We start from the raw sequence: 14,152 nt of genomic DNA on the forward strand, positions 1-14,152 counted from the left end.
CCTCCCGAGTAGCTGGGATTACAGGCACGCGCCACCATGCCCAGCTAATTTTTTTGTATTTTTAGTAGAGACGGGGTTTCACCATGTTGACCAGGATGGTCTCGATCTCTCGACCTCGTGATCCACCCGCCTCGGCCTCCCAAAGTGCTGGGATTACAGGCTTGAGCCACCGCGCCCGGCCTAGAGCCAGGTTTTTTGAGTGCTTCCTCCACCAGCAGATATGGGGATGACTTAGAGTGTGAAAGAAGCCTTCTAGGAATCTGTGGTATTAGTCTTGACATAAATGGTAGCCTGGGTGAAGGAAGTGGCAAGTGACGTAGAATGAGGGCATCCCACTGAAGCAGCAGAAACTGTAAGAACATGATGACTGGATGTGAAGGAGAAGGGACCGGGTAGAGAATCAGAGATGAGTAAGACCTGGAGTCAGAGAGTAGAATATAGATTAATTCATTACACGGGAAAAAGAGGATGTTTGTAGAAGGTGATGGCAGGTTCTGTTTTAAGCATGTGAGTTAAGATTGCCAGGAAAGTATCAAGTGAAGTGTACATCTGGAGCTAAGCAAGAGAGAGATTTGGGAGCATCTGCATAGAGTGAAAAATGGAACTGCAAGGATGAGACCCTGGGAGAAAGAGAAGGGACAGAAAGAGAAGAAGGCCGGGTGTGGTGGTTCATGCCTGTAATCCCAGCACTTTGGTAGGCCGAGACGGGTGGATCACCTGAGGTCAGGAGTTTGTGACCAGCCTGACTAACATGGTGAAACCCTGTCTCTACTAAATACAAACAAATTAGCCAGGCGTGATGGCGTATGCCTATAATCCGAGCTACTTGGGAGGCTGAGACGGGAGAATCGCTTCTATCTGGGAGGCGGAGGTTGATCGTGCCATTGTACTCCAGCCTGGGCAACATAAGCAAAACTGTATCTAAAAAAAAAAAAAAAAGAGAAAGAAGAAGGGGAAAGGACAGAACTTGGGGGCCAGGCGAGGATGGTGTTATATGGCAGAAGCACAAGCACGCTTCAGGGAGAAGCAGATGGTCAGCAGTAGGTTAAATAAAGGTTGAAGAGAATGATCCTTGAGGAAGCAGCATCCTCTGCTGCTTCCATTGCTGACATAGTGTTGTCAGGTTAATCTGCCCGAAGTGTAGCTCTGACCACTTCATGGGTTTTGCTTTCAAGGAAACTCACTGCCTAGTGAATTAAATGCAGATTCCTTAATATTTAGGATCTTCTCTCACACATAATTGGCCTAATGTCTACTTTTCCTCTAGTCATACTCTGTACTGGAGCCAAAACTGAAGTGTGGAATTATTGTTTCTTCCACTTCTTCTGGGACTTTGTTTATCCTTTTGACTGCTCTTCCCTCTTATCTCCACTGTTGAAACCTTCCTAATTTTGGACTTTCCTTCTCAGATTCCTCCTTTCTGGAGCCCTTCTTGATCTCCAGTTGGATGCGATCTCCGGGGATTATAGGCGTGTACCACTACACCCAGCTAGTTTTTTCATTTTAGTAGAGACGGGTTTTCACCATGTTTTGGCCAGGCTGGTCGCGAACTCCTGACCTCAAGTGACCTCAAGTGATCTACCTGCCTCAGCCTCCCAAAGTGCTAGGATTGCAGGCTTGTGCCACCATGCCCGGCGGGATGCAGTCTCCTTCTGCTTGAACTGAATAGTTTTCTGTTACCGACTAGACTTGGCCCTGCCTTGTATTTGAGGTGCTTATCTTTGTGATCAAAGTGCGGATTCCTTGTTTATCTCCTCTGCCACATTTGGCACTATCCTTTATACAGAGATGGTGCTCAGTAAACACCACATTTCTTTTTTCTTAAATATGTTTTTAAGTCTTTTATTATGGGTGTGCCACTTATCCCTTCTGAGCCTTATTTATTCATCTGTGAAATAAACATGTTGAAGTTCAGTCCATTCATATTTTCATTGCAATTATTTTGAAAACAAATCTGATTTTTATCATTATCCTACTTCAAAATCTTTGTTTCTCATTGTCTATAAGATAAACTTCTTGTCTGGGCATACAAAGTTTATATTGTCAGGGTTTTTTGAGTTAGAGGTTACAGAAACTCAAATTGACTAAAACTGAAAAAGGAATATATTGGCTTAGCTTGTATTATGAAGTCTAAAAGTCCATCAGTTTCAAGCCTGGCTGGATCCAGGTGCTCACACAATGTCAGGAGTCATTTGCCTCTTTACATGTCCCAGTTCTTTTTAAAAACTGATTTTACTTTCAAATAGGTTCTCCCTGTAAAGTGACAAAGGTCTCCACTAGTAGCCTTAGCAATTCTTGGAAAGAGTTCTTTTTCTAGGGGGCCGGGCGCGGTGGCTCAAGCCTGTAATCCCAGCACTTTGGGAGGCCGAGGTGGGTGGATCACGAGGTCAAGAGATCGAGACCATCCTGGTCAACATGGTGAAACCCCGTCTCTACTAAAAATACAAAAAATTAGCTGGGCATGGTGGCGCACGCCTGTAATCCCAGCTACTCAGGAGGCTGAGGCGGGAGAATTGCCTGAGCCCAGGAGGCGGAGGTTGCGGTGAGCCGAGATCGCGCCATTGCACTCCAGCCTGGGTAACAAGAGCGAAACTCTGTCTCAAAAAAAAAAAAAAAAAAAAAAAAAGAGTTCTTTTTCTAATATTTCTAGCAAAAGTCTTCAATCTATCTCTTTGAGCCTAGCTTGAAGCACCTGCTCATCCTTGAGCCAGTCACTGGCCGAAAGGATGGAGTACTTTGATTTTTTAGACCTTGAATTCCTATCAATGGAAGGGAGAAGGGGCATCAATCCTACCTAAACTATATGGACTGAGAGTCAGGGAGGGAAGTTTCCCCACATGGATCTTAATAATCTCTGGCCTTGTCTCATGTTCTTACTAATCTCTGGCCTTGTGCACCTGATTCAACTGTACTCAACTTTGCATAGCTTCCTAAGTTCTCTTTAACTCTTATAATTTCTCTGCTTGAAATGTCTTCTCAGCTTCCTTTTGTTTCTTACTACCCAAACCTTATTTGTCATTTGGGCTGTTGTTCAGTGGCCCCTTTGGCCTGGGGTACGGTAAGCCCTCACGTAGTTTGTTGTGTGGTGGCACTTCTCTTTCACTAGCCCCAGTGCTCGGAGGGTGACACCTGGTTGGTCTTCATATCCTCAGCCCACAGTGTGCTGCAGCCATGAACTCAGTAGACCTTCAAATTTTTTACTTTTTTTTCAAATTTTAGAAATTATATTACTAGATATTTGTATATTAGATTATATGGGTTTTCAGATTTGTTGAGACTAGGTAATAGTGACATTAGTTTAAGGACAATTTTTCATCAGGGTACAATTTTAGTGAATCTTAGTTTTAAATTAGTCTGTTTAAGGAATTCATATGAATCTTTCTTTTTTATAGAGGACCCACAGGCATGAATTATTTACTCCTCCGGTGATAGGTTCTAACACTGATGAAAGTGGAAGCAAATTCCAGGTTAGAACATTATCCTAGTTATGTAGGGGGTGTATGTGTGTAAGTTTAATATTTGTTGCTTAATTCTAATTCATTGAATTTTAAATGAAAATAAATTATTAGTTTTAGCTAACTGGACTGGCTGCATGCCCACTATTGATACAGTCCATTCCTAGAGTTCTGTGTCCCTCAAATCTCTAATAGAAGCTACTGCTTCCTTTGAGAAGACTGATACGATGGTGGGCCCAGATACTCTCTGGCCTCCAAAACAGATTCCTAGTCTTCCTAGTCCATTTGGATACTACACTGGCTTTCTGATAACTTTTTTTTTTTTTTTTAAATTTTTAAGATGGAGTTTCGCTCTTGTCGCCCAGGCTAGAGTGCAGTGGTACTATCTTGGCTCACTGCAACCTCTACCTCCTGGGTTCAAGTGATTCTCCTGCCTCACCTTCCCAAGTAGTGGGATTACAGATGCCCACGCCTGGCTAATTTTTTGTATTTTTAGTAGAGATGGGGTTTAGCCATGTTGGCCAGGTGGGTCTCAAACTCCTGACCTCAAGTGATCCACCCACCTCGGCCTCCCAAAGTGCTGGGGTTACAGGTGTGAGCCACCGCGCCCAGCCCTAGGTTCATATTTTTAAAGAGTAACTCAATTACTAAATATTAATGTGATTATTACAGAATGGTGGTATTGTATACATTTTTATTTCTTCCTTGTCCATATTTAAAATTTTTTTCTATTGTAAATATTAATTATTAATAAGAAAACATAAAAATAAAACAAAGATAAAAGAAGCTCTACTTGGTAATTTCTATAAAAATGAAAAATTATCCTTTTATCTAGCAATCATGTTTCTAGAATGTGTAGAACTTTATTCAACAGTTACATCTGTAGCTGGATGCAGTGGCTAGTGCCTGTAATCCTAGTGACTTGGGCTGAGGTGGAAAGATTACTTGAGCCTAGTTTAAGCCTGCAGTGAGCTATGATACTGCCACTGCACTCCAGCCTGGGCAATGTGAAACCCCATCTCAAAAAAAAAAAGTTTCTGTGTAGTGGGCCAAGAAAGGTGCAAGAAATATTAAACATTGTTTTTATTAGTAGAAAACTGGGAACAACTTAAATGTCCTGTAATGGTCATATATATAATATAGATATTGCTATTCTTTAAACAGAAGGAAATATAATTATATGTAGAAAAATGGGAAAATGTCTAAGATAATATTAACTTCAAAAAGTTAAGTTGCAGAATAGTACATATACTATGATTTCATCTTTTTAAATAAACTGTATAGGTGTGTATTACAAATTATATATGTATGTATTTACATATATTAGGATTACATATAGAAAAAGATGGAAAGGATTTTTTTTTTTGAGACAAGGCTTGCTCTTTCGTCCAGGATGGAGTGTAATGGCATGATCTCCACTCACTGCAACATCTGCCTCCTGGGTTCAAGCAATTCTCCTGCCTCAGCCTCTCGAGTAGCTGGTATTACAGGCACGCACCACCACTCCTGGCTAATTTTTTGTATTTTTAGTAGAGACGGGGTTTGACCATGTTGACCAGGCTGGTCTCGAACTCCTGACCTCATGATTCACCTGCCTCAGCCTCCCAAAGTGCTGGGATTATAGGCATGATCCCTTGCACCCAGCCTGATGGAAAGGATTTTTTTAAATGATGTCCCAATTTTTACTACCTTTAACTTTCTGATAAAAAAAATATAATGATCAGATTGAGAATGGAAATAATAATGAGAGCCTTAAGTAAAATTAGAATATATGTTTTTAAATAGGTTGCTAATTTTCAAGAGGTACTTATAAAATAAAATTGATTTTTTTTATGTTTAAAAATAAATGTACTTATCATTATTCATAATGACATGGTGTGGACTCAGTTACTGGTAACAGTCTGAGTTGATGTAGTGCTTCTTTAGGCATGATTCTTCGAGGCCATCATACACATGATCTTACAGCTTTTTTGTAGGACAAAATCAAACATCCTAAGTTTAATTTTACAACTTCATTTTCATTTTATTTGATTTTCTACTGTAAAGTAGGTATAAATGCTAAAATGTGTACCCCAAATTTACTTACTCATTAAAAGTTTAGTTTCTTGAAAGAATATATTTACAATCTTTAAATTTATTTTGTTTTATTTTAGCTTAAAACAATAGAAACCTTATTGGGTAGTACAACCAAAATCGGAGATGTGATTATTCTTGGAATGATAACCCAGTTAAAAGAGGTAACTTAATAAGCATCAAACTTTTATTTTTGGCCTTGAACTGATTAAATGTTGGTTACATAGAACATTTTTGTAGCGGGTAAAGGAATGTATTCTTTATTGAAAACTTGCCTCACCAGTAGAACAATATTGGAATGGTGGTAATACGAGGAAATAGTATCTTTATGTTAGAAGCCTTGGAATGAGGCTGGGCATTGTGGCTCAGGCCTGTAATCCCAGCACTTTGGGAGGCCAAGGCAGGCGGATCACCTGAGGTCGGGAGTTCGAGACTAACCTGACCAACATGGAGAAACCCTGTCTTTAAAAAAAATAAATAAATAAAACTAAAAAAAAAAGAAGCCTTGGAATGAGTATAAATGATGGCTGTTCAGCAGAGAAACCATGTCCTCTCTCCATAAGGCCTGTTTTACTATAACCAGGCTGGAGTGCAGTGGTGCAGTCTCAGCTCACTGCAACCTTCGCCTCCCGGGTTCAAGTAGTTCTCCTGCCTCAGCCTCCTGAGTAGTTGGGATTACAGGCAAGTGCCACCATGCCCAGCTAATTTTTGTATTTTTAGTAGACACAGGATTCCACCATGTTGGCCAGGATGGTCTCAATCTCCTGACCTTGTGATCCGCCCACCTCAGCCTCCCAAAGTGTTCAGGTTATAGGCGTGAGCCACCATGCCTAGCCCTAGGTTTTCATATTAGATTTTTTTTGTTAAATAAACTTTTTTCGTAATAGTAAAAAAAAAAAAAAAAAAAAAACTTGCCTTAGTTACCAAGTATATTTTTTGTCTGTGTTTGGTTTCCTGAGTAGACAACAGGACAGAGTGTCTTGTCCAGGAGCCCAGTTTCCATAGCCTGAAATTAGGCCTCCAGTGACCTTTGGATAAACTGAGAGTACTACCTGAATTGAACCTTAGAAAAAAAACACCAAAAAACAGAGAGTACAGCGTTTCTGAACAAGCAAGCTGCAGACTATGGCCTGGTCACTTGGAGATGCTGTTGGCTATATTAGAAGGTACCTGGGGAGACCCTCCTTATGGCAGACAGCAAGTGTCCCTCTTGCCATTTTTTGATGTATACAGTCATTCTCCATTGTACCTGTGAGGAGTCTCAGTTAAGTGATTAGTCTGGAGTTACCAGACTTGTAAATTGAAGAGCCTGGACTAGAAATAATAGCTGATTTTTAAAATCCACTTTTCTCCCTTCTGTATTCCGTTGTCAAACTTGTCAGTAGCTTAGTTTTTTTTGTCACAGTTTTGTTACATAAATGTGGATATCTTTTTTTTTTAGGGAAAATTTTTTCTGGAAGATCCTACTGGAACAGTACAACTAGACCTTAGTAAAGCTATATCCTTCACTTGTCTGTATTTTTAGAATCTGCCTTACATGAATTGGGGAAATTGATGATATATCCTTCTAAAATTTACCTAATTGGGTTCTCTGTTTTTTCTCTTTGAGACAGCGTTTTGCTCTTGTTGCCCAGGCTGGAGTGCAATGGTGTGATCAGCTCACTGCAACCTCTCCCTCCCGGGTTCAAGCGATCCTCCAGCCTCAGCCTCCCAAGTAGCTGGGATTATAGGCATGTGCCACCACGCCCAGCTAATTTTGTATTTTTAGTAGAGATGGGGTTTCTCAGTGTTGGTCAGGCTGGTCTTGAACTTCCGACCTCAGGTGATTCACCCATCTAGGTCTCCCAAAGTGCTGGGATTACAGGCATGAGCCACCGTGCCCCAGCCTATTTGGGTTCTCAATGTAACTCCTCTATGTTGGTGGTGTAGCAATGTAGAGAGATAATCCTAAACAGAGGCAGAACAACTTTAATTTCCTCTTATTTGGAGAATCTAGACAAATCACTGACAAAGTTTATATCATGGTAAGAATGATCCACACTGCCACTATTACCAAGAATTAAACATGGGGACATTTAAACCTAAATTTTTTTAAGCTCTTATCTAAGCTGTGGTCTAGTCACAGTTTCAAATGGGAAGTCTTTGAATTATTTAGAAGTTTTGTTGAATTCAAAATTTATGTTGGCTTTATTACTGCCTCAAGCATAGGATCATTTTCATTAACTGTTGTGCACCAGTTCCATAGTGGTTTATACACAGAGGCATGCTTTGTCTTAGCAGAAGGTAAGTCAGTATACTTTGTTACTGTCCTCCTTCTCATTCTACAGTAAAACTATGTCTGCACTAGGTAAAATGTGTTAACATGATATAATTTGGGATACCATTAATTAGAAGAGCTTATTTTATATATATATATATAAAATAAATAATATAATAAAGAATATTATTTATATACATATATAAATATATATATCAGTCAGGACCCCGATAGGAAGGAGAGCATATTTTTGATAAAATAACTCTTAGACTGTTAATAGGCTAATAGAAATCTTTTTGGGGTGATGACAATGTTCTAAAATTAGTAGTAATGGCTACACAACTTGTAAATATACTAAAAACCACCAAATTATACACTTTTTTTTTTGTTGTTTTTTGGAGACAGTCTTGTTCTGTCACCTAGGCTGGAGTGCAGTGGTGCAATCACGGCCCACTATAACTTCTGCCTCCCGAGTTCAAGTGACTGTCGTGTCTCAGCCTTGTAAGTAGCTGGGATTACAGGTGCGTGACACTATGCCTGGCTAATTTTTTGTATTTTAGTAGAGACGGGATTTTACCATGTTGCCCAGGCTGGTTTTAAACTCCTGAGCTCAGGCAATCCACCTGCCTTGGCCTCCCAAAGTGCTAGGATTACAGGCATGAGCCGCCATGCCCAGCCTGAATTATATACTTTTAAAGGGTGAATTGTATAGTATGTGAACGGTATCTCAATAAAGTTGAAAAAAAAATTTATCTAGGGCCATAAAATAAAACATTTCCTAATCTGTATTTCAATACGTACTGCAAAACTGAAAAGTTAAAAGTTCTGAAATCTGTTTCTATCAAATGAACTTTGTAAGTTGAGACTCTCTTTGGATCTAAAGTTGTTGTGTGGTTCGTTGAGGTTGGCAACCTCTGTTTAGTTCACAGGGCATGAGACTAGCCTGGCACTGTTGTTTTGTGTAACATAATTTCGTCCTTTCAAACAGAGGATTGGAAAAATGAAAGTGATGTTACTTTTTTTCAGGTTGGTTTGAAGATCAAGTGTTTCATGTCAATGCCTTTGGATTTCCACCCACTGAGCCCTCTAGTACTACTAGGTATTAAAAGGTTTGGTTTATACCCTATGAGAATTTGGTAATACTGGCAGGACTGAATGTAAGACAGTACATCATATCTCAGTTACTACAAGGTATCAGTCTTTGTGTCAAAGTGGAAAGAGCTGGAGTGCAGGGATGCAGTTATGCTCACTGCAGCATCAAATTCCTGAGCATCAGTGTTCCTCCTGCCTCAGCTTCCCAAGTAGCTAGGACTGATAATTTAAAAAATGTTTTGTGTAGGGATAGGGGGTGGGTCTCGCTATGTTGCTTAGGCTTGTCTTGAACTCCTGGCCTCAAGCAATCCTCCTGCCTTGGCCTCCCAAAATGCTGTAATTACAGGTATGAGCCACTGTGCCCAGCCACTTTTTTCCATCATTATTATTTTTTAAAAATGTTTTTTGTTAAAAACTAAGACAAAGTTGTTACTGGATGGCAAACGAAAAATAAAAATAAATAAATAAATAAAAACTAACACAAAGTATTAACCTAGGCCTATGTACAGTTAAGAGTCATCTGTATCCGTCTTTCACCTCCACATCTTATCCACTGGAAGGTCTTCAGGAGCAATAATTCATCCAGTTGCCATCTGTAGCAACAATGCCTTCTTGAAGGACCTCCTGAGGGACCTGTCTGAGGCTGTCTTACAGTTAACTTAAAAAAGTAAAAAGAGTACGATCTAAAATAATGATTAAAAGTACAGTAAATAGGCCGGGCGTGGTGGCTCAAGCCTGTAATCCCAGCACTTTGGGAGGCCGAGGCGGGTGGATCACGAGGTCGAGAGATCGAGACCATCCTGGTCAACATGGTGAAACCCCGTCTCTACTAAAAGTGCAAAAAACTAGCTGGGCGTGGTGGCGCCTGCCTGTAATCCCAGCTACTCAGGAGGCTGAGGCAGGAGAATTGCCTGAGCCCAGGAGGTGGAGGTTGCGGTGAGCCAAGATCTTGCCATTGCACTCCAGCCTGGGTAACGAGCAAAACTCCGTCTCAAAAAAAAAAAAAAAAAAAAGTACAGTAAATACATTAGTAACAGTCATTTATTGTTATCAAGTGTTACATATTATACATTATTGTATGTGCTATACTTTCCCACAACTGGCAGCTCAGTAGGTTGTATGCACCAGTGTCTCTACAAACACAGTAATGTGTGACACTAGGACATTTTGACAGCTAACACGTCACCAGGCAATAAGAGCATTTCAGTTCCATTATCATTCTATGAAACCACTGTCATATATGCAGTCCATCATTGATGCAGTGTTGCTATGCTGTGCATGACTGTCTATATACAGTAGATCCTCGTTGTTTACAGATTTGTGCTAAAATTTTCTTGTACCTCCCAAAGTCATGCTTTAGTGGTCATTTATGGGCAGCAGAACAGCAAAAAATTTTGAGTCGCCTGGCATGCATATTCCCAGCTGAGGGTGAACAAGGCTGCACTACCCTCTTGTTTCAGCCTCATTAAGAGATGACCAGAGGACAGAGACTACAGGGAGCAGTGCAGGGTAATGCAAGCATCTCTGGCCCTGGGGGAAGTTGTGAGGCGGGGAGGGGCATTTGAATCTCAGCTCTGGCACCTGTTTTTGGAGCAGCCTCAGACAAGTCACTTACTATTTCTGAACCAACTTCTCTCATTTGTTAAAACAGAATCTACCAGGATGAATTGGTTTTAGGACTTAAGACTATAATCAATCCATATATATTTATATATATGTACAGATTTTTCCAAGGAGTAGTGGTTCAGTATTTGCCAATTCATTGTTCGTGGAGACTTTATGGAACATAACTATTACTAATAATAAGAATCAACTGGCCAGGCACAGTGGCTCATGTCTGTAATCCCAGCACCTTGGGAGGTTGAGGTAGGTGTATCATGGAGGTCAGGAGTTCAAAACCAGCCTGGCCAACATGGTGAAACCTCATCTCTACTAAAAATACAAAAATTAGCTGGACGTGGTAGCATGTGCCTATAATCCCACCTACTTGGGAGGCTGAGGCAGGAAAATTGCTTGAACCTGGGAGATAGAGGTTGCAGTAAGCTGATACTGTGCCAGTGCACCACTGTACTCCAGCCTGGATGACAGAGCAAGACTCCATCTCAAAAAAAAAAAAAAAAATCAACTATAACAACATATGTATGTATATCTGGAGAGTTTCTTTTTATGCATGAATGCACAGGTCCCTTCTTTGGCACTGTAAATGGATACATACTGTACCTTGCTTTGTAATCTGTTTTTTATCTAATATGCCATCATTTTTTTGCTGTTACTGTAAAATAGTTTTATAGCATGATTTGTGTTTTATAGCATGATTTGTGACATTCAGGAAATAGGTTTTGAGCACATACTGTATTGCCACTAGGTGAGGGAGATAGACATGAAACAATCGCCCAATTACAATTGACCGATTACAAATTTTTTTTTTTTTTTTTAAATCTTGCTTTGTCACCCAAGCTGGAGTGCAGTGGTGCAATCTCAGCTCACTACAATCTCTGTCTCCTAGGTTCAAGCGATTCTTCTGCCTCAGCCTCCCAAGTAGCTGGGATTATAGGTGCCCATAACAATGCCTGGCTAAGTTTCATGTTGTTAATAGAGAGGGGGTGGATTTTACCATGTTGGTGAGGCTGGTTTCAAACTCCTGACCTCAAGCTGTTCCGCCGCCTGAGTAGGCTGTATACACCAGTGTCTTTACAAACACAGTAATGTGTGGTACTAGGACATTTTGACAGCTAAGATGTCACCAGGAAATAAGAGCTTTTTAGCTTTTCCCGAAGTGCTGGGATTAGAGGTGTGAGCCACCCGCCTGGCCTGATTACAAATTTGATAAGATCTGCAAAGGAGAAGTGCAGGTTCCTACAAGAGTATATAATGGGGAAATCTAATCTCTTTTGGGATCCTCAGAGGAGGCCTCTGGAGTATTTGCATTTAAGCTGGGAACTGCAAGATGTCAGTGTAGAGTGGGCAGAAGTGGTGGAGGCTGGGAGTGTGTGTATTACCCACTTTCCTACTGACCCTTGCTGGGTGAGCTTTGAGTAAAACCAAGCTTTGAAGGAACTGTTGAATAATTTTTTTCACAGTTCTGGGATATAGGTTAGTCTCTGTGTATATCCTTAATTTCTTAGGATTAATCATTCCAGAAGTGGAATTGCTTGGGCAGATGGTTAACACATATTTTGAGGTTTCTATTAGATATTGTTCAAATGGTGTACTCATTTCTCCTACTTTGAACAACATAGGAAATTATTATTTTAATGTTTGCTTTAGTTTTAAGAACGAGATATAGCCTATTAAATATTTTATTTACTGCTTCTGTATTGCTTATTTTAGAATATTTAGATAACCTTTGTACTTTTAAAGTGTTACAAAGAGTACATTTTCACCTATTTACACTGGAAAATAACTTTATTAGATAAAAGAAGCTAAATTTATAAAATTATTAGAAAAATATCTCTAGTTGTATACAGAAGCTAATTATGTTATAATTACCTAGGGCATACTATGGAAGTATTAATTTTTTTGGAGGGCCTTCTAATACATCTGTGAAGACTTCTGCAAAACTAAAACAACTAGAAGAGGAGAATAAAGATGCTATGTTTGTGTTTTTATCTGATGTTTGGTTGGACCAGGTGGAAGTACTGGAAAAACTTCGCATAATGTTTTCTGGTAGGTCTTATTTTTTAAAATTCTTTCTTGAACTCTTATGAGGGTTCATGTCTTAAAACTAAGTTCTTTTTTACATGTATCTTTTTGAGTATTCTATTAAAAAAAAACTACACTGGGTTAGCAATGATATAATTTAAATTGGATTTCATTTTAAAGACTTATATTTTTACTTAAGAAAAAAACCTGTGTGTGTGTGTGTGTGTGTGTGTGTGTGTTTATAGTCATGACAAATAAGAATTAATCCTGAAGTTCAAGACCAGTGGGCCAACATAGTGAGACCCCATCTTTAAACAAAAGCAAAAACAAACCTGGGTTTAAGTTTGAGCCTGTTACCTTGGGCAGGTTACTTAACCCAAGTCTCAGATTATATGGATGTTCTGAGGATTAATTAAGCCAGTGCAGGGCCTGGTGTATAGTAAGTGCTCAGTAAATAGGTACTATTATTAGTATTATTTTAATGTAATTAAAATAATAAATTTTTATTAAAAATTCATGGTTGGCTGGGCGCGGTGGCTCAAGCCTGTAATCCCAGCACTTTGGGAGGCCGAGGCGGGTGGATCACGAGGTCAAGAGATCGAGACTATCCTGGTCAACATGGTGAAACCCCATCTCTACTAAAAATACAAAAATTAGCTGGGCATGGTGGTGCGTGCCTGTAGTCCCAGCTACTCGGGAGGCTGAGGCAGGAGAATCGCCTGAACCCAGGAGGCGGAGGTTGCGGTGAGCCGAGATTGCGCCATTGCACTCCAGCCTGGGTAACAAGAGCAAAACTCCGTCTCAAAAAAAAAAAAAAAAAAATTCATGGTTAAGGGGTTTTTAACTTGATTTGTAGATTAGAAAAGTATTGTTCATTTACTCTTTTATTCTTTAGGTTATTCACCAGCACCTCCAACCTGTTTTATTCTGTGTGGTAATTTTTCATCTGCACCATATGGAAAAAATCAAGTTCAAGCTTTGAAAGGTATTAAGGGTCTAATTTAATAAGAAGTGTTTCTATAGTCATATAAACTAAAGTGATAAATTATCCATAATATTTTAATTTCATTCAGCATATACAGAGTTATATCTAATCAAATATAATTTTTATGGCATTCTATGCAAATTTAATTCAATGTCCTTTTAAAATTCTAGATTCCCTAAAAACTTTGGCAGATATAATATGTGAATACCCAGATATTCACCAAAGGTAATGATCTCTACCACTATATTTTTTTTTCACAGTTTTGCTTTTAAAAAATGAATTTTGTTTTATCAGCAATTAAACTAAGAAAGATAAAGTTGAGAAAATTAAAAGAGCTAAGACATAAAGTTATCCTCACACATTGTATATGGTACTAGAGATTTATAATGAAAAGTACTGAAAGAGATAGAGATAATTTCAGCCATAATTTGGAATTTCTTTGTGACATTACTCCAAGGGTCTAGAGCTTCACTCTCCAATATGATAGTCACTGGCCACATGTCTCTTTAAAGTTTAATTAAAGTTAAATAAAATATAAAATTCAGTCCATCAGCTATCTAGCCACAATTCAAGTGTTCAGTTGGGCAGTGCAGATACAGAACTTTTCTGAAATCATGTTACTTAACAGTGTTGGTCTGGAGATTTAAT

The 14,152-nt window shown here is 39.3% G+C and overlaps 1 protein-coding gene across 2 annotated transcripts in view; it reads left to right on the top strand.

Moving 5' to 3' along the window:
* Window positions 1–14,152, top strand: part of POLE2 (DNA polymerase epsilon 2, accessory subunit) — a 41,742-nt gene that overhangs the window by 15,915 nt on the left and 11,675 nt on the right. The window contains exons 6-13 of one of the 2 annotated variants that reach the window (XM_074393984.1): window positions 3,393–3,467; window positions 5,609–5,692; window positions 6,970–7,026; window positions 7,763–7,811; window positions 8,812–8,880; window positions 12,367–12,543; window positions 13,415–13,504; window positions 13,675–13,729. In XM_074393984.1, coding sequence (XP_074250085.1) covers window positions 3,393–3,467; window positions 5,609–5,692; window positions 6,970–7,026; window positions 7,763–7,811; window positions 8,812–8,880; window positions 12,367–12,543; window positions 13,415–13,504; window positions 13,675–13,729 — 656 coding nt within the window. The remainder of the gene's footprint in view (window positions 1–3,392; window positions 3,468–5,608; window positions 5,693–6,969; window positions 7,027–7,762; window positions 7,812–8,811; window positions 8,881–12,366; window positions 12,544–13,414; window positions 13,505–13,674; window positions 13,730–14,152) is intronic. The other variant, XM_074393985.1, reaches the window with a different exon arrangement.

This window comes from Saimiri boliviensis, chromosome 2 (genome assembly GCF_048565385.1).
Source record: "Saimiri boliviensis isolate mSaiBol1 chromosome 2, mSaiBol1.pri, whole genome shotgun sequence".
Lineage (NCBI taxonomy): Eukaryota > Metazoa > Chordata > Mammalia > Primates > Cebidae > Saimiri > Saimiri boliviensis.